The 19,823-nt window shown below is 38.7% G+C and overlaps 1 protein-coding gene and 1 long non-coding RNA gene across 3 annotated transcripts in view; one reads left to right on the top strand and one right to left on the bottom strand.

Annotated features, from left to right (window-relative positions):
- Window positions 1-271: 271 nt before the first annotated feature.
- The window catches only part of ZBTB37 (zinc finger and BTB domain containing 37), a 27,651-nt gene continuing 8,099 nt past the window's right edge, over window positions 272-19,823 (bottom strand). The window contains exon 4 of one of the 2 annotated variants that reach the window (XM_036844045.1): window positions 272-17,439. In XM_036844045.1, coding sequence (XP_036699940.1) covers window positions 16,951-17,439 — 489 coding nt within the window. In that variant the 3' untranslated portion in view covers window positions 272-16,950. The remainder of the gene's footprint in view (window positions 17,440-19,823) is intronic. The other variant, XM_036844053.1, reaches the window with a different exon arrangement.
- LOC118890797 overlaps window positions 16,840-19,823 on the top strand; it is a 15,851-nt gene continuing 12,867 nt past the window's right edge. The window contains exon 1 of the long non-coding RNA XR_005018829.1: window positions 16,840-16,851. This is a non-coding gene — a long non-coding RNA (uncharacterized LOC118890797). The remainder of the gene's footprint in view (window positions 16,852-19,823) is intronic.

The raw sequence follows: 19,823 nt of genomic DNA, 5'->3' as shown, positions 1-19,823 counted from the left end.
GCCACCTGAAATGAAGACAAGGAAAGGAGAAATGGATAGACATGCTGTTGGGCATTTGGTAAAATGAGGCTTTCAATTGTTCTCTACCAGTGAACACATCTGGGTCAAGAAAGTGAAGAAGGGAGATATGTCACTGCTTCATCTTGACAGATGGTAGGCATCCTGAGAGGGCAGGGGGAGCTTGAAATCTAGGTAATCCCCTCATACTAAAAAAATCCAAACATTTTAAACGAATTAATCTCTATACAGAAAAGACAGAGATTCAAATCTGAATATTAAATCATTTAATTCTCAAACCACTCACATGCATAATGTTCTTTTACACAGTGTTAAAATAAAGAGGAAAATGTATTTTTATACAAACAGAATTTCAAGTATACATTAATAGACTTTTCAAATTACTAACCAAGTTGCTAAGATTTCATTCACATTGTTCTTAAAGCTGTTCAACGAGAAAGCTTTTGCTAAACTGCTTTAAATATGTTTATATAAACCCATATATTTTCACTTTCTCTGAATCTCCCTCCCCCAACCCCAGTCTCTGCCCACCCTCCTGCCCTCCCCCCTCCCCCGACACAACAGGGCTCCTGGGGCTCTAGGAGACATGCAACCCCACCAAGAACTATTGGCTTGTCATCAGGGGAAGGACAGAATCTACAGGAGGAGAGACTGAGAACGCCTGTCAAATTAAGGGAGAGAACAAATCTGATACTTAGAAACAACACAAATCAGGATCATATTTTGTAGCCTGTGATTCACTTGCCTTTTATTAAAAAAAAAAGTCTCAGCCTCCCACGAAACCACCCGCAAGTTTCTGATAATTTGGTAGCTGAGAAAATAATTTAACATTGGGTATTTTCCCCCGTGAAACTTCTAAAATCAAGGCAGGCATTTTGAACTTTTTCATTTGGTTGTTTCTTTTTCCCTTTGGCTGGGGGTGGGGGGCAGCTTAAAAATGGTTGATTTCTGTGTTTACATTATGGAATTTAGTTAATTTCACGAGGTCCACCAAGAGTTCTCCCTCCTCAACTCTCCTCCTGAAGTAATCTGGCTTCAGGGCGAGGAACAGCCACTCTCCTTAGGAATTAAAGTGCATTTTTTCAGTAAAAGTGGGGTGGGGGGAGGTGTGGTTTACACTTAAGTGATAATGATTAAAAGAGGGTGGGGTGAGAGAAAGTCCTACTCCTATATATAGGTATTTATAGTTAAGGTCATAATAAAAACAGATATTCTCTAAGGAAATAAGATGTACAAACTCAGTCCAGCACCCTCAGAGGTGCAAGAGTGCTAGCCTGGCTCACCGACTTTTCTGAGGCATCTTTATTAATGGAGTAATCGCTTCAGATGAAAGACACAAACCTCAAATGTTAGTTTTTTCAAAGGGAAAAAACAGACCGGTAGGTTCTTCTAGTTAAAAACTCTATCTCATTCCCTTTCAGGGATAACAACATTTTAGAAATTGATTGTCTGTTTTAATATGAATCCTTGATTAACAAGTTGTGAAAAAATGTTAGATAAGTTTGTTGCTTAGAAATATTATGGTAGCCTTTAGAAACTCAGGATGAGGAGGCATAGTTGGTCCTTGCTATCAATAAATATCAGCTGAGGGGAAGTTAAAATTTTCCTGTAATCTCTTTATTTGATAGCTACCACCAGAATCTTACTTTCTGTTTTCCTATAAATGCTTTACTATTTCTTGGGGGACAAACCCAAGAATTTTCCAAAGAGAAGTAAATGCTACATTATTAGCTGTATGAAGAAGTGATGAGAAGGGGGGAAATTGTCCTGGATTCTGGCCTCTGAGTCCAGTGTGATCTGCTTTTCACAGTGACCAGTGGGAAGGCACAGTGCCAGGGACAGGTAGATGGGAGACAGCTGTCACCCACCATATAAGCACCATTGAGAACAGGTGGACAGATTTCTTTCAGACTATGTCCATCTGAAGGAAACCGTATTTCGGCTACACTGACTTTTCTTTGAACCCTCCGTCTTGTCTTTTCTTCTCAGAGACAGAGCATAAGTGGGTCCCACCTGAAATTATGAGAAGCCAGGATGTCTAAGGGCAATCTAAGTGGCTTGCGGGATCTTATTAGTTCTCTGACCAGGGATTGAACCCAGGCCTTTGGCAGTGAAAGCGCCAAGGACCCACTAACCACTGGACCGCCAGGGAATTCCCTAAGTGCTCTTTCAACCTACTTCTCCCTTTACTCACTTATGCTGACGTGCCAAAAATTGAGAGTTCTGATTTTAAGATTTCTTAAAGGAGAAGCCATTGGTTCCTGACTGATCTGGCAGATCTATTTAAGTTCTGCTATTAGACCACAAAATAATTCAACAGGCTAAAACAGTGAACATAGACCATAGAGGATGAAAAGTTAACGGACTGAGACATTTCTTTTGCCTATAGTTTGGGAATGTTTTTCTTTTGTTGTGAAACTGCAGTCAGACCAGCTTTTGTTTAGCTCTTTCAGAAAGGATTTCTTAGAGGTTTAAGAGGAATCAGCAAGCCAATCAGTAGGACAGAAGAACTTGGCCGAACTTCACAGTCCTGATGGAGAATTCCTGATAGGGAATTTGTTTCATTACTGGTGTAAAATATAGTACAAGTTTCTCTCTCTATATTTTTACCATTACTTCCCCCTCCTCCTCCTCTACTCTCCTTCCCCAAATCTTAAAATCCAGTGCGGTGTGATTTGCATAAAGTTCAACAGTGTTTCACAGTACTCCACCATGTTCCTCAGTATGAAAACCCTAATGGGCTACTCTCTGGATGCAAACAAGTCTCAAAGGCTATTGCTCTTCTATTCCACCCAATATAAGGAAGCCTTCACAAATCTTCTAAGGCATAGGAGGCATTTTTCTCTGACATTGCAGCATACACATGCTAAGCAAACAGCCAGGCCTTAATGTTATTTTAATGAAATTTCATAGCCTGATGCTAATTCAGTCCTCTGCACTAGCAATTTTTCCTTCCACCCACTTTTTCTTCTCAAACACGCCACCTATTTGAGACTTAAATTATCAATTATTTGTAGGCAATATATGAATGAAAATTTCTACAGTGCCGGCAGTCTCTCAGATGAGAGACTGCTATATTTGAACTTGCTCTCAAACACAAATTTCTTTCATGAATTAGAAATCACTTGGTAGCTATTTAGTTGGAATGGTGGTTCTCACTTTTTTTAAGGATAATCAAACAGTTCTCCCCTCCCCATTATCACGTGTGACGTTGCCGTGGGCAGGTATCTTTATACCTGGGCAGGAGAAGGAAAGATATGAAAACTCGTTTGGGAATTAATTACTGGGTTAAGTCTTTGATATCCTGGAACAAAGATGCTGAAATGACTCACTTCACATTTCATGTAAAACTCAGAAATATTTACGCCTTAGCTAGTGCATTTAATTCACAAAGAAACATGGAAAAGTGAAAGTCACTTTACATCGAAATCCCACTTAGAAGACAGGCTAAGAAACAATCAAATACATCACCATCACCCCAGGAAGGGCCCTTCTTTTTCTTCATTAACTTTAACAATGCCACCTGCTTACTTTACAAATAAAAATCACCCTAGGTGGCTTGGGCTTGGCTCTCTTAATAAGTTCAAGCGCTCCATCTCAGCTAGCAGAGTTAAAAAAATCTCCACTTAAATCACATATGCAAGGGAAAGAGGATTCTAGGGTGCAGACTTTGAAAATCTGTTTTGCTGACTTATGCATACTTTGGTATAGAGAGGAAACTGAGTGGATGGCAACATCTCTCTACTGAATTACTCCGAGGACAAATAAATGATCCATTTTACCACTTGAGCCTTGGCCCACTCTAAGTTTTAAACTCAGAGCCATGCCTGGGATACCAATAAAGGTATCTTATGACAAAAGAGAACCAGGTAGAGGTTATCCTGCCAAAGACCATTCAGGACTACCTAGAAAATGATTCTCAACCTTGGCTGCCCATTAAAATCATCTGAGGAGCTTTTAAAGCCCAGGTTGCACAGCAGGCCACTTAAACGTGAACGTCTAGAGGGGGCCCCAGGCATCAGTACTTTTTTAAGTGCCCCAGGTGATTCTAATGTGCAGCCAAGATGGAGAATTACTTGTCTAGGTCAACTGGCTCTGTAACAGAAAGCATTAAGGTCACTGTTCACCCAAGCCAGATAGAAGAAAGATAAGACTCTATGCTTCCTCCCAGATTCATGGATTTAACATGCCTCAAACAAATTACCTAGGCATTTCTCACTTTTTTGTTTGTTTTGTATTTCAATAAATCACTTTGGCTGTAAAACAGGCTGCACTGCCGACAGTATATTACTGACTTAGTAAGACTGCACCTTAAGTATGTGTTTGTAGCAAAACAGCTGGGGACAGGCCTAGGCAAAAACTCTGGGCACACACAAAAGATAAGCCAGCAGGAGTTAATTCCTGAGTCTAGGATATTAGGAGCATGGCTTATAGGCTGACGATGATTCTATCGTTAGAAAAAAAATAGCTGTGGTGAATAGATTCACTTGATTTTACTGCCTATCTCCCTATAGCATTCAAACTGTATTCGGGCGAACCTTACGATATCAGTTGTCACCAATGGGTACTGCTTGTCTCATTTGGAATTTCACACTATACTGTCACTTGCCCTACCCAGTCATCAGGAAAGTAACTACTTATCAGCTAGTACCTAAAACACAGATGCCAACCTCTAAAAATCTGAAAATGGATCACTCTCTCATTTTCACTCCTAATCAGAGAATCCCTGTTTGCAATTACAACCAGCCAGTGCATTAGAAATGAAAAGGTGGAAAGCATCCGGGGGTATTTCTGAAAAGGCCAGTAGTCCTTCCTCAGCTGTAACAAATGTTCAAACGGTAGGTAACCTGACTTGGCTCAGTGTACTTGTGCCCCAAACAGCAAATCAGTTGAGTGCTACAACTGCATTTAAAGATTAGGTGGCCTGCCTAGTGGCATTTTACTCCCGAAACTGAATTTCCTGACACCCACAACAGGCCATCCTGACTATTTCAACAGTATTGGCATTAAAACCAGAAAAATCTCTCTTCGGAGTGTCTAAAAGCAAAACGGGTCATCCAAAAAACTGCATGCAAAACTGCAAGTTAAGATATTGGCAGAAGGCTCATTATCAGGAAACTATGGTTGATATTCCAGTCCCCCAAAATGGACTGCAAATGGCAATTTAAAAATAAAAAAAAAAAAAAAAACTCAGGATTCAAACAAAATTTTCACATCATTAAAAGGAGTTGAGTGCACCTTTAAAAACAACAGAAAGACTCCACTTCCACGGGGCTACTCTTGCCAAATAGAAGCCAGTGGATAAAAGCACTGAACCCAAGTGTTCTGACACTGTTTGATTTGGGCAACGAAACCAAACACTGACATCTGAACATGACAAGAGGTGAGATACTGCAGTCTCTATATTTTGGGTCTGGCTTTCCTTTGCTTGCTACAGAAAGCTACACTCTTTCTTCAGCCAAGTGCTCAGAGGTAGAGGAGCTGAAGCGAGTACAAGAGAATGGGGTGGATGGTGGCTGAGGAATCCAGCCTCCTGCCTAAGGGGCTACAGGGCAATCTTGGAATATTCTCAGTCTTTAATGGGAGGTAGAATTTTCTACACTGACTTATCTGCCTTCATCAGACACCTTTTTCTCACACACATACATAAAATCACATACACATAGCTGGCAACTCACAATGATATTGCAACTTGCAGCAACTGTACACCTAGCCCAACAGATACTTTCAATCTAACTTTTATATTATCGCCCAGCTTTTCTCAGGTAGATGCAAGCCAAATTTGTTCTTTTGAGATCCCTCCTTTTGCCAGGCTTCTAAACATACATTTCACTTTAACGCCTACATCTTTTGTCGCTGAAGAACAGCTGCACTAAGTGGGTGCAAAGTGTTATAACGTCTTTATAAATAGAAAGTGCAAGAAACAATTTTCTTAGCCAAAATACAAACACAGCAACTAAAAGCTCTCATAGCCTACTATGCCAAGAATTCGATTTTTATAATCAATGATGATACAGCTAACAAGATGCTTCTAAAGCTACCAAGGTCATAGTGGATGAGTAAATATATTTATAAACATACATTTATGAAAAAAAGATATTAAGAAAATAGCCAAACTTCCCACAAAAGTTATTTGCATGAACTATCTTTAGTATACCACTCTGTGTTCAATGCACATGCATATACAATTGAATTATATTAGTGTTATTTTTATTGGCCCACTTTTCCAAAAAGAAAACAGGCTCATTTTTTAAAACTTCAAGTTACATGATTTCAAATCATTTTTGTAAAAATATCAAATACGATATAAATTCTAAATATCTTCTTTGCTATCTGGCTGATGGCCATTCTAGAGGTGGATTCCAGCCACACGTAGTGACTCCTGATTTACAGCATCTTGGCTTCCAGAGGAAACACATTTTAAGCTTTGTTCCCTGTGTTGTAATTCTGTTTTTGCAGTGGTTCTTTAAGAACCACTGCAGTTAGGATTCTATTTATAGGAAACTCAGTAGATCATCTTCAAAAATGTCAAAACATCTGCTACAAGATATGCTAAAAGCAGAAATCTAAACCTGAAGGAATTTCTCAGGATGTGGTTATTAAATGGTTTAGACTTGTGATGCTGAAAAGAAAGAATAAGTATTTTGTCAATCTGCAGGTTCCCTTTCTTCTGACTTTGTTCTCTTTTTCAATTTGAGACCACAGTACAGTTGACCCTTGACCGACATGGGTTTGAACTGCATGGGTCCATTTATAGCCAGGTTTTTTTCAATAGTAAATACTACAGTACTACACCATCAGTGGTTGGTTGAATCCCTGGATGCAGAGGAACCACAGAAACGGAGGCCAACTATAAGTTATAGGGGGATTTTCCACTTGCAGAGGGTCGGCACCCTAACTCCCACATTGTTCAAGAAACAATTATACTTAGTTTTCGTGCAAACACCAGATGATTTCAAATTTAAGAGTCACAGAGAATCTAGAGGAGGGCCCAAAGAGCTGTAAGAAACCGAATGAGAGGCATCTTCATAGATTATCAAATATTTTTCAAGTGTCCAGTATTTTCACTATAAGCATCTTTGCTGCAAACATTTTCACAGCATAACTAATTGGTCATAAGACAATTTTGCCACAAAAGATAAAATAACTGGATGACAGTTTTTGGTTTGATAGTTTGGTTTCAACTGGCATTTCTCCCAGTTAGCAACATTACTGATGCCTTTATTGAGCTGACAGATAATGATGATTTGCTCCAAGAGTTGGTTTCTTATTTTGAAACACTACATTGGAGGATAAAGAGGCCAAAAGCCTGAAAGGTGCACAGTTGAACCCACATTTCCCACAGAACTTTGGAAAGTCTATGAATGGACATATGACAAAATGCCAAGAACAAACAACAGTGCAGAGGCTTTCACAATGCAATACAAAGCATGGCTACAAATATGCATCCTGGTATTTGGAAACTGATATCTCTCTTAATGAAGGAAGAAATTTAAGCAAAAAGAAAAAGCACAATGCTGAATGAGGAGATGAATCAACAAGCAAAAAAAAAAAAAAAAAGTATAAAATACTAAGAATGAAAGACCTGGAAGACAAGTGCTTAGGTACAACACACAAAATCAGTTATTTGTGCAGGATTGCCATGAATCTACACACATTTTAGAGGTATTCAAATATTTTGTATTTTGCAATAAAGTTTTTAAAATTTTGTTATTCATGCTTCATTATGTCCTTTTTAATGTCCCTCTTTTATTTTTTATTTTATCTTTTATGGCAAAATCGCCTTACAGCGAATTAGTTATAAGGTGAAAATGCTTGCAGCAAAGTTGACTATGGCAAAGATGGTTCTAGCAAAAGTACCTAGAACCAATTTTTCATTCCCTGGGAGTATATTTTCAAAGGCTTCTCTGTCACAAACAGCAGACTTTGAGGTACAGCAGAGTGGAAATATGGATAAAAAAGAAAATGTTAAGGCTATTTTATTTTTATTCATCAAAATTTGCCCCAATCATTATATGATAAAATCTAATTAATCCTGATGCCTAAATGACTCAAACATTCCAACCCTGGTTATTCAACTACAAATGCCAAAGTCTTTCTTTTCTCTTCCCAGCATTTTCTAGAGTCCTAAATTAAGTCTTCAGCCCTGAGTACCCCTTTTATATCCTGTATTTGTAATTCCTGAGGCCTGACCGGGGAACAGAGATCTCTTCACTATATGATAATTGGGGATGACCAGCAAGAAGCCCTCACAACTAATTCTCTAGGAAACCACTATACATGGAATGGATAGATAATACCAAACCTTTCTTCTCTTAGAAAGTTTATTCATTTGGGGATGATCATTTTTAGAGCAGAATCCATTCTCTGCCATTATTCCTTCTGAAGGCAATAAAAGTCCATTTATAAGCCAGCAGGAATTTAAATAAAGCATCCTAAATTTGACAAGTCTAACCAAAAATTGTAAAAGTTCAATGATTTGTTATTCTATATAACAGAAGCTGATAGCAACTGATAATTTTAAAAGATTAACAACTATAAAACTGGGCAACGGATTTTCCCATATGGAAGGTAATATAAATGGAATGAACCTATTCTCCTAGCACAAATTTGTGCCAGAGGTGGTATGGTGGCAGTAAAGATGTGTAGGATATGTAGGCAAAACTTGCAATTATCTCAAGAATATAATCCATCTAGCCACTCAATAGAAACTCCTGTTGAAACAGATTTAGCAGCCATATAAATTTTCCATACCACAGGAGCTTTTGCCTATTTGTAAATTAAATACAGCTGACATCTCTAATAAATCAAGGTCTGTAACAGCAAGCTTTTTATTCCCTCTAGAGTATTTCTGGTTTAGCATAGACAGTTACTGTGGCTTCACAGGAAAACAAAAAACAAACGGCAAATGCTCACAATTTGGAACTTGGAACAAAAGAAAAAATGGAAATTTTGCTATAATATAAATGAAACTCAGGGGGTGGGAAGCTAAAGAAATCTGTTCCAGGTATTTGTCTCATTCTCCTTCTAGCTCCTTTACTGACCCATGGTAGATTTAAGAAATGGTTTCTATGGCACAAACAACTGACCTAAATGAACACACAAGAGTTAAGACAAATCAAAAAAAACCTAATGCTACCTATAACAGATTAAAGTTGGCCCCAAATCCTTGACACATCTTCCATCAAGTGGTAAGGTATTTCCTCTCCCCTTGAATCTGGGCTGACCAGTGACTTCTCTGACCAAGAGTGTATGGTGATGACTCTATGATAGCTCTGGGCCTGGCCTTGAAGAGGACTGGCATCCTCCGCCCAGCCTCTTGGAGGCCTAAGCTGCCATTTCATAACTCTGACTGCTATGATGGAGAGATCAGATACAGAGTCCCTGAGACTCCAGAGAGGGAGAGGAGGCCTGCTGGGCCTAGTCTTCTAGCCCTCCCTACCAAGGTGTCAGGAATGTGAGATCATCTTGGAGACTCCTGACCAGTCCAACCACCTGCTGAATACTACCAGGTGACCTGAGTTGTCACCACAGGGAGCAAGAAGTTGCCTAGACTAGCCTTTCCTGAATTTCTGATTCACAACATCATGCGATATATAAAGTAGTTGCTGTTTTAAGTCACTAAGGTTTAGGATAGTTCATTACACAGCAATAGATAACTGGAATGCTATCTTTCAATTTTTGCCTTGGTAGTAACTCAATCATTCACAATTAGAACTACCAAATGGGTGACTCCTCTAAATTGGTGGGCAATATCCCCAGAAAATATTCATCATTCAACATCTGCTCAGAGGTCAACTGCTTTATCTCATGAAGAAATCTTCCAATCACTTATTCCTGAATTAAAAGTTCACTAAAAGCAGTGCTGTTATTGGCTATTGTATATTCTAGTTCACTCCAACACTTATAAGTAAACAGAGTTAACACGATGTACTGGAGATAGCCTGGGCTTTGGAATCAGATTGGTAAATATTGGCTCTGCAATTTATCCATTGTGTAATCTTGGGCTCAACAGTTTCCTCATCTATAAAATGTAGTATAATTACACCTATTAAAGGCAACATAGTCTACTAAGAATGTCAAGTGTAGTGAAAGACTGCCTAGGTCAACCTCTCTTTGTCTCCGTTTCTTTCTCTCTAAAGTGAGGATAATAACAGTATCTACCCTAATGGGATTGTCATAAGGATTAGATGAGTTAACAGAACTGTGCCTAACACACAGTAAACACTTAAAGTCAGCTATTTTTAGTTACTACCATTACTACCTCATAGGATTATTTTGAGAATGTACTGCAATTATGTCTCTAAAGCACTTAGTATGGTTAATTCTGTCCCCTTCTTTTTGATCTTTTATCTCTGTAGTGAAAAGTGCAGGCTTTTAAAAGTATACACCAGCCTCTAACCAAGTGGGTTTAGGACTCTCAAGTATAGGAAGCCACATCTAAACTATGTCTAAAATCAATTTTGTTATACAAATTCCAAGCAGATTGTCTGGTACCAAAAATTACTTAATGGAACAAAAATTTACTTAATGGAACAGATTCTCCTGTATGCTACCTACCATTTAAGATAAGTGATTTCATAGAATAGGGAACATTTTCCTATGAGATACATACTTTGACTTCCAGCATTATGGATTAATTGAGATTCTAAAATTCACAGTATATTAAATTGTGTTGTTGGTCATATGAGATACTGAACAAATATCTCTCTTAACTGGGTGGTGAATTCTAGCTTCCGTAACAGGACTTACTGAGTAGACATGAAAAAAGCAAGCATTAGAGAAGTGTTTTTTTGGTTTTTTTTCCCTAAACTGCTCTGCCTTTGTAACTAAGCTTTGCGCTTAAAGCTTCCACTATTTGAGCTAATGGACCTTTCTTAATTATGTTACTATGGGAGGTATTTATTATACAGATAATGGGGAAGATGTAAGATAAGAAATTTATTTATCTTATATATGCACGCTCTGTGAACATAATGTATATTTCAGGTAATATTTGCCTTCTACGTCATTGCTGTTCCTCACAATTGAGGGAAAAGATAGTCTGCCTACACAACAAAACTGGATAGTCTGTACAGATATCTTGCAGGTTTTGATATCACCGTTCCTATCAACAATTACATCCTTTGGAATGTAATTAAGTCAGGTTTGAAAGTACTCAAAATATCCAACTTTGGCTTGTCCTGAGCAAGAAAACATACTTAATGCAAAGTAAAAAGACTGGCCCTGGGAAAAGCACCACTTAAGAATAAGAGTGAAAACAGACACTAAAAAGCAAAGGAGGCAAAGCAACATAAGACTGATAATTATCAAAGAAGTCATAATGCTTGGCAAACTCCATTGTTTTCAACAGATTCGTATTTAAATGACATCTATCACCAAGACCTCAAATGGTGGTGGATGCAGATGATTCACTGGGCTACCTAAATACAATTTCTTTCGCAAGTCCTCTACCCCAGATTAATCAGAATCCCAAATTAACCAGAAAAGCAGCACTCCAAAGTCTCAAGAACTATTACTATGAGTGCTCTAAAACAAGGCAGATATCACCTATGCAAATATTCTGGAACCTTCTAGATGAAGATTATCTATTACTTGGAGGGCGTAACATATAAAACCTACTAACATCCAACTTAGAAAAAAGGCAACTTTAAGAATAAAATGCCTACTGAAGAGGTGCCGTATATGCGGCTAGGTCACTCATCCAAACTTCGTATGTCTTGGTAGAGCTCACAACAAAGTAAGAATCAAATCCACTGTATTGTATCAGCATGGCCTAGAACACTTTGCCCAGATAAATTTACCTCAGAAGTCCATGTATTGTTTCCAAATGGGGAGCAATTATATTCTCCTCTTGCAAGGAATTCTGTTTATTATCATCCTAACATTTTCCATTTTTTCCAGATCTGGCATAAATAAGCTATTTGAACAGTAAGAATGAACATTCACAAATCAAATACATAATGGCCCATTACAGATTTAGAAGAATTACAAACAATAACAGAAATTGGAAGGTAGGTCTAAGAAGAACTTTAAATCTTCAGATGTTTCATTATGTTTTAAAACATTGACTTAAAAAAAAAAAAAAGGAAGATTTTGGCTTTTTACTATTCCGCATGGAACAGAGTGAGTTTACTTGAGAAAATGAAGATTTATAGTAAAGGAAATGGGTAGAGGTTTCTAATCTAGAAAAACAGTACTTTGGATAAGAATCAAACCACTTATTCATAACAGAAATTAATTTTTAATACTAGTGGGAATAAATTCATTCTTGCCATCATCATCATTATGTTAACTAGAGAAATGGCAAAACACTTATAAAAACATTACTTTTTTTACAGTACTTTATGTAAACATGGTATTCATTTAACCCTACATTATTATGCATGGGAATTATTTTAAAAAATTACTTTCTTAAATCTGTAATTACCATCCTAAACTTTAATGCACCTTTAAGGCAAGGACAAATCATAAGGCCTACTCTAAATGCTTTAAAGCAATGGGATTCAAGAAGGAGCACAAATGAGACAAGGATCTAGAAAAAGATGGCAACCTCTTTCAAGAAACTGATGCATATATGGCAGTATGAATTTAAAACCTCAACCAAACTATTATTATAAAGGCAAAATGGCAAGAGTGACAAATTGAGAGGCAGTGGTGTAATTCTTTCAAATCTAATTCTGGACTCGGCAAACTTTTGTTTTCAAGCTTTGCAGGCCATGTGGTCTCTGTCAAAGTACTCAACTTTGCCACTATTGCAGAAAGTAGCCATAAACAATACCTAAACGAATAGGTGTGGATCTATCCCACTATCACTTTCTTTACACATACAGGTGACCTCAGGATTTGGCCTGGGGGCTATGGTTTGCTGAACCTTGATCTAATTCCTAAATCCTAGAGATATACTTTGCTAAGGGGCATCCTCTCAAATTAAGGGATTTACCTGGTTTAATTGCTAGTTGTCCCTTCTCTAAATCTCAGCAACCAAAATACTGAATGAGTAAGTATACAGATAAGGAGAACATTTGAGGAAGAGAAAAAAAAACCATGTCTGTTGCAGCTGAAAAAATAAAAACTTCCAAGATTCCAACTCCTTCCTGATTAAATGCCTTTGCACTATGACTAAGAAGACTTTTATCTTTGTTCAATTTAATTTCCTTTCCATTACCCACTGCTTTCATTTCTTTAAATTAGATCTTCCAGTCAAATAAAATGTCGTTTTTACCAGTTAAAACAAAATTAGTGTTAAGTAACAGCTAAAACTTTTCAAAAGTTATTTCTTGACTAAAGACTATTCAGCTATTAAGGATGAAGTTCACTATTTCACTCTTCCATCAAACCACTTCCAACCAAGGCCTGATTTCAACTATGAAGTTAGTAGGACAATGGTTTATTTCTATTGTCATGCCATCTTTGGAAAACCCTGTTTCAATGATGTAGGGGGAACTGGAAACATTAAAACAAAAAACAAAAAATAACAAGAAAACTTCCCTTAACTGCTATCTCCCTTCTTTTCCAATTTTTATCCTTCAGGAACGAATTTACTTTTACACATTCAAGATTAGATTTGACCCTCTAGTATAACGGACAGCTTGGGGGTAGTTTGCAACTCACATAAAGTAAAATTCAACTCAGTTCAGAGGTAAATATGGTTCTGAGTAAAGAGAGAACAAGTCATTAGAAAGAGCCTCCTGCCTAAGTACAGTATTACCGTTCATGCCAATGCCATATTTTAAACTGGTATCAGAGTTCTGAGAGAGAATAAAAGGTACCTCTTAGAATGAAAGCAGATTAATATATTGTCATCTCTCTTCTTTTGCTGAGAATATTGGGTAGCTCCTTTGCTATTAAGTGCTACTCAATAAATGAAAACAGTCCCAGTGTTTGCTATTTCATGGCATTAAGGTACTTAATGATGATTTAGCTCTCACTGCTAATGCTGTTCCCTTCATAAGGTGACACGTGCAAGTTAAAATTTGGTAATGAGTTTTCAGCATTAGCTAAAGTCCATTTAGTACATCCTTAAGAGAGGTATCCTCTGTGCACACACCTTTATAGCTATTCATTAAGGTAGATAGAACACTACTAACTCCTATGACCCTACAGTGATGTTAGCTAAGAACTAGGACAATGTCACAGTGAACCTGGATAACAATCTTGGATAGTTATTTAGAATAATATCTCTTCTAACTAAAACGGGGAAACTGCTTTCAGAAACTTAAATTTGTTTAAAAGTTAGGCTGGCTTGAATTTTCATGAATTTCATAGCTCTGCACTAGGCCAGTTAATAGGAGAACCAGCAAACATGATTGTGCTGATGTGGTCCTAGATGACCGAGAAGCACTCTATTCACAGTACAGATACAGCAAAAACCTATTAGCAGTGAACAAAAAGGGAGGGGGAACCCATCAAACACTCATAGCATTTCCACATCTATCAGACAGTCCCTACTTCATTTAAAATGTTTGTTGCTAACCCTGGATGGAGTACTGACAAATGCTGCAAAGTTTCTCTTTACAGAAATTACTGCACCTCACTTTTACAATTTGGTAATAGTTTAAATAGCTCTATTTTCTCAAATAACATCTAAGAAATTAACAAAGCAATAAAGAACTTTCCAGCATAATACTTCTGAAAAGTAGGATGGACTTAACAATTTTTTGGTAGGCTTAAAAGCTCCATCTAAAGCAGCATATTCTGTACCTCTCACCTCCCTGCCTATTTAGTAATGGCAAAATCTGTCCACTGAAAGCCTTGGTTACCAGCTGAAATGTTTCCTTAAAGATTTCGGTCTAATTTCAAATCTACTTTTTCTATGCCACAGAGCATAGTTGGTCCCTAAGACGGCCCTAGGCGACAGTTTTCACCCTATCATGCTGTTGCCCATCTAAAGAGGAGAATGCCATAGTCTATGTCTTCTGAAGACAAAATACGGCTTCAACATAATGTTTAAGGGTAGGCTCTAATCAAATGGTAGCATTATTACATTCCTATTAAAAGATGCATTCTGTTTTTCCAGAAGAAAAAATAACCATTCATTAGTGATATGGTGCAGCTGTATATATATGTACAGGTCTCAGATTGCTTAAGAATTACCCTTTGCATTCTAACTTCCTATCATCAAAGCAACGCCATTCTTTCCTACCCACTTTTTCACATACCCAAAGCAGTCTCAGGAAGGGAGCACACTACTAACGTTCTCACAAATGGCTCACCACCAGTCCAGGCATGACCGGCCCCTCTCCCAAATCTCTTTTACAATCATCTATGCCCCTGCACCAAAACAATTTCCTAAACCACTACATATTTAAATACTCTTTAAAAAATTAATGATCAATTAAGAGAAGCTAGAGATTTTTCTCTTTTCTATTGGCACTGTAACTTGTAAGCATCTACTTGCCTGCATCCCTTAATAATCCTCCTTCATTCTCTGCATGCAAGACAGGGCATCTAAAGCTCTACATGTTTGGTAAATTCTTTCTGACTCTCACTGCTGGATTAAGAATCTCAGAAATACCCAGAACTACCAAAAAGGTCCCTTGAAGTTTTAAAAATCTTAGGAATGATTAAGTAACCAAACCTGATCAAAATCGATCCCTTGATCAATTTATTGCAACATGATTGTGCATGATGTTTTCTGGTAAATGCCCTGTAGTGTATTATTAAAAAGCAAAGCTCTTGGAGTCACCAGCAATATGCTGATGGTTGGTTTACGAATCACTAAGTTTGCAGACGCAAGACATGGATTTAGTGAGGTTCTTCTATTGGACTGAAAATATAAACTATCACAAATGTAGAAGGAAATGGAATTGTAGTTGCAGTAAGAAGCATAGTGTTGAATTTCTACAACCACAATATTGCAGAAAAAAAGGTGTTTAAAATGTCATATAAAAGTTATCAAATATGGAGACCTGTGGATTTAAAAATACAATCCAGGCTCACTTCACTGTAAAGTGACATTTTTGATGCATAATATTGCTGTTATGTGAAGCTAGGAGCCAAAGAGACTGGATGAAACTTTGGTAGTCAGCCTTACGCGTTAATTCATCTGGACTAGAGCCATTTCCTAACACCTGAAGATGTATAAGCACTATGGCTTACAAATACCAACCAGGAAGTTGCAGTACGGCTGGCTCTGTGCTGTTCGATAACTGCAGAACAAAAACACTTCCTTCTTTGCTCCCCCCTTCCTCAACACAACACCCAGGTCCCCAAGTGCAGAACTACCTACTGCAAACACTTTGCTGCTCATTTCACTTCCAGGTGCCTGAAGTGCTTCAGGTGATGCTGCCCATTATAATACTGCTCCACGATGGCTGCACACGTGAAACAATCAGGCAAAGTATCAGACGCCTTGTCAGGGCAAAGATTAATCTAACCTTTCAAAACAAAAAGAACCACCGGGATTCTTTTTTTTTTTTTTTTTTTCTTCTTGAGATATGAAACTGCGTGTTCTGGCAGGGAAGGAAGGAGAGAAATTCCCCCTCATCACCACCATCATGATTACTTCCTTCTCTCTTGTGGCTGGCTGGTTCAGATGACCAAGGCTCCTGCTTCATTTTTCAGATCTGGGCAATTACAGCCACCAGGGTGATATGGACCAAAGTACAGTGTTCAAACATGACTGGTAGATAAATGGTCATTTATCATTGTTTTGTTAAAAAAAAATTTTTTTTTTATAAAGTTAACAAACCAAGGCTGTTGATCCCTGAATTAGAAAGCTGATTTGCTTGATTATTTTCCAAAGTGTGAGGTGGGAAGAAAGAGGGGAAGAGCCTCTAATGCTTTTGTGTATGTTGCTGATACAACATCTTGCTCACATCTTCTGATCTGGTGTTGTGGCATTTTGTGAATATAAGTACCAGCCCATGGCCCTGATGCTGGTTACTTACGGCCCAAAGGGGAAGAAGGTCTGCCCCCCTCCTTGCTGTTTCAATCTGGCCCAGTAGTGGACACAGAGCCCTGGGCAGTTTCCCCAGAAGCAACTGTCTCTTCTTGTGAAGGTGACTCTTCCTCGGCTTGTCCCCGAGATGTGACAGTTGTTTCAGGGGAGATGCTATGAGGCCCCTCCAGGGGTATACAGCCAGGGTGGTTTTTGCGAAAGTGCTGATTCAAGATGGCCTGGAAGGGGAAACTTTTGCCACAAACATGACAGTGAAAGGGCTTGTTGCCTGTGTGCTTGCGGATGTGATACTCCAGCTGATCTTTCCGGGTATATTTCTTGCCACACATGCGGCAGACGAATGGTGTAATTCCCATGTGCAGGCGCATGTGGCGGTCCAGGCTCCCCTTCTGGTTGAAAGATTTGGCGCAGTAGATACAGGTGAGACGGGGGTTGTACCGGAACCACCGCTCAGATACTTCCTGCTCTCGGAGATACTCCACATAGCCACTTACTCCCATCATTGCTGACTCTTCTACCTGTACCAGGTGAGGACAATAAGAAAGAATATATATTATTAAGTATATATAGTAAAAGACATCAAATCTATTTTTACTTCTGTTACTAAGCTATATGCTTATTTTTTGTAGCGATCCAAATAGGAAATTAATTACTACGAAAAAGTAAAGATGTTAAGATAGAAATTAAACAAAAAAAAATCGAGGCCACTCTACTCCATTACCATAAAAGAAGAGGACAGCTGAGTTACTTTCTGGCTGAAAAACTGCATGCTTATTAAACCCCTGCTGAATGTTTAATTTACGGTGAAAGGAGAATCTAAGCCCACTCATACCATCCATTTGGACTCTAATTTGCAATTATAGTCTAGACAATCAGGTAGGTACTTAGGCAATGTTGGTCCAACAGAACTTTCTGTGATGATGGAAATACTTGATAATCCGCACCATCTAATACAGTTGCCACCAGGCATATGTGGCTATTAAGCATGTGTAATATGCTAGTGTGACTGAGGAACTGAATTTTTCATTTTAATTGCTTTCACTTAACTAAAATTTAAATTTAAATAGCCACATGTGGCATGGCTAATGGCTACTATATCTGACAGTACAGAATACATTATGGCACGCACATTATAAATCATATTTATGGCATTATCATTAATACCAAAATTTAACCCAACAGTAACTAGCTTTATAAAAATGTATATAATTCGTAGGTGACAGTATTCCTTTTTACCCAAAAATATTTTAGTACCACACCAACATATTTTCTTCATTCTAAAGACTAACAAAAGTTTAACTGACCTCAGAGAATATTGGCAAAAGAGCTGGGAAAGGAAACTAGGCTGAGATATGAACTTACTAACTTGGTTATTCCCTCCTATAACCTCTTCACAATTTGATACTCAGTAAGTATTTACTGAGTGACTATTGTCCGCCAAATACAATGACAGGTGCCACAGAGAAAGAAGTACAAGACTTGGTTTCTGGGACCTCCCTGATGGCGCCGTGGATAAGACTCCATGCTCCCAATGCAGGGGGCCCAGGTTCAATCCCTGGTCAGGGAACTAGATCCAACACACATGCTGCAACTAAGAGTTTGCATGTCACAACTAAGGAGCCAGCCTGCTGCAACTAAGGAGCCGCCAAGCCACAGCTAAGGAGCTCTGGAGCTGCAACTAAGACCTGGCACAACCAAAATAAATAAATAAGTATTAAAAAAAAAAAAGTCACACACACAAAAAAAGACTTGGTTTCTGATTTTGCCCTCTGAACAAAAAGATAAAACTTCTGAACAAAAAGCAGACAAAACAAAGAGAAGTAGGAGAAATACATATTCCTAATGATGTTGCTAATTCACTTTTCAAACCGTTTATAGTAAAGGTAAGTGTCCTTAAAATACACTGCACAGAAGTATTAGCATCTAATTTTACATACCTATTATTTGTAATGGTTTGATTTAAACAGATTATTAAAAGTAAAGAGAGGGCTTCCCTGGTGGCACAGTGGTTAAGAATCTGCCTGCCAATGCAGGGGACACAGGTTCGAGCCCTGGTCCGGGAAGATCCCACATGCTGTGGAGCAACTAAGCCTGTGCGCAACTACTGCGCTCTAGAGCCTGCGAGCCACAACTACTGAGCCTGCGCTCTAGAGCCCGCAAGCCACAACCACTGAGCCCACGTGCCACAACTACTGAAGCCTGCGTGCCTAGAGCCTGTGCTCCTCAACAAGAGAAGCCACAACAATGAGAAGCCCACACACTGCAACGAAGAGTAGCCCCCGCTCACCGCAAGTAGAGAAAGCCCACGCGAAGCAATGAAGACCCAACACAGCCAAAAATAAATAAATAAATAAATTTATTAAAAAAAAAATTTCTGATTTATTTAGCCTGCTGACTTCTGAAGTCCTTGTGTGCGTGGGTGTATATAGCACATGTTTTATGTATAATGTTTTGAGTAAAAAGCTTATATACAGGGCTTCCCTGGTGGCACAGTGGTTGAGAATCTGCCTGCTAATGCAGGGGGCACGGGTTCGAGCCCTGGTCTGGGAAGATCCCACATGCCACGGAGCAACTGGGCCCGTGAGCCACAGCTGCTGAGCCTGCGCATCTGGAGCCTGTGCCCCGCAACGGGAGGGGCCGCGATAGTGAGAGGCCCGCGCACCGCGATGAAGAGTGGCCCCCGCTTGCCGCAACTAGAGAAAGCCCTCGCACGAAACGAAGACCCAACACAGCCAAAAAAGAAATAAAATAAATAAATAAAGTAGCTATTAATTTAAAAAAAAAAAAAAAAAGCTTATATACACATACATACACACACACAAAAATATATAGGGGCTTCCCTGGTGGTCCAGTGGTTCAGATTCTGCGCTTCCACTGCAGGGGGCATGGGTTCAAGCCCTGG

Source organism: Balaenoptera musculus, chromosome 1 (assembly GCF_009873245.2).
Source record: "Balaenoptera musculus isolate JJ_BM4_2016_0621 chromosome 1, mBalMus1.pri.v3, whole genome shotgun sequence".
NCBI lineage: Eukaryota > Metazoa > Chordata > Mammalia > Artiodactyla > Balaenopteridae > Balaenoptera > Balaenoptera musculus.
The sequence above is the reverse complement of the archived record's forward strand: the minus strand, read 5'-3'. Positions and strand labels throughout refer to the sequence as shown.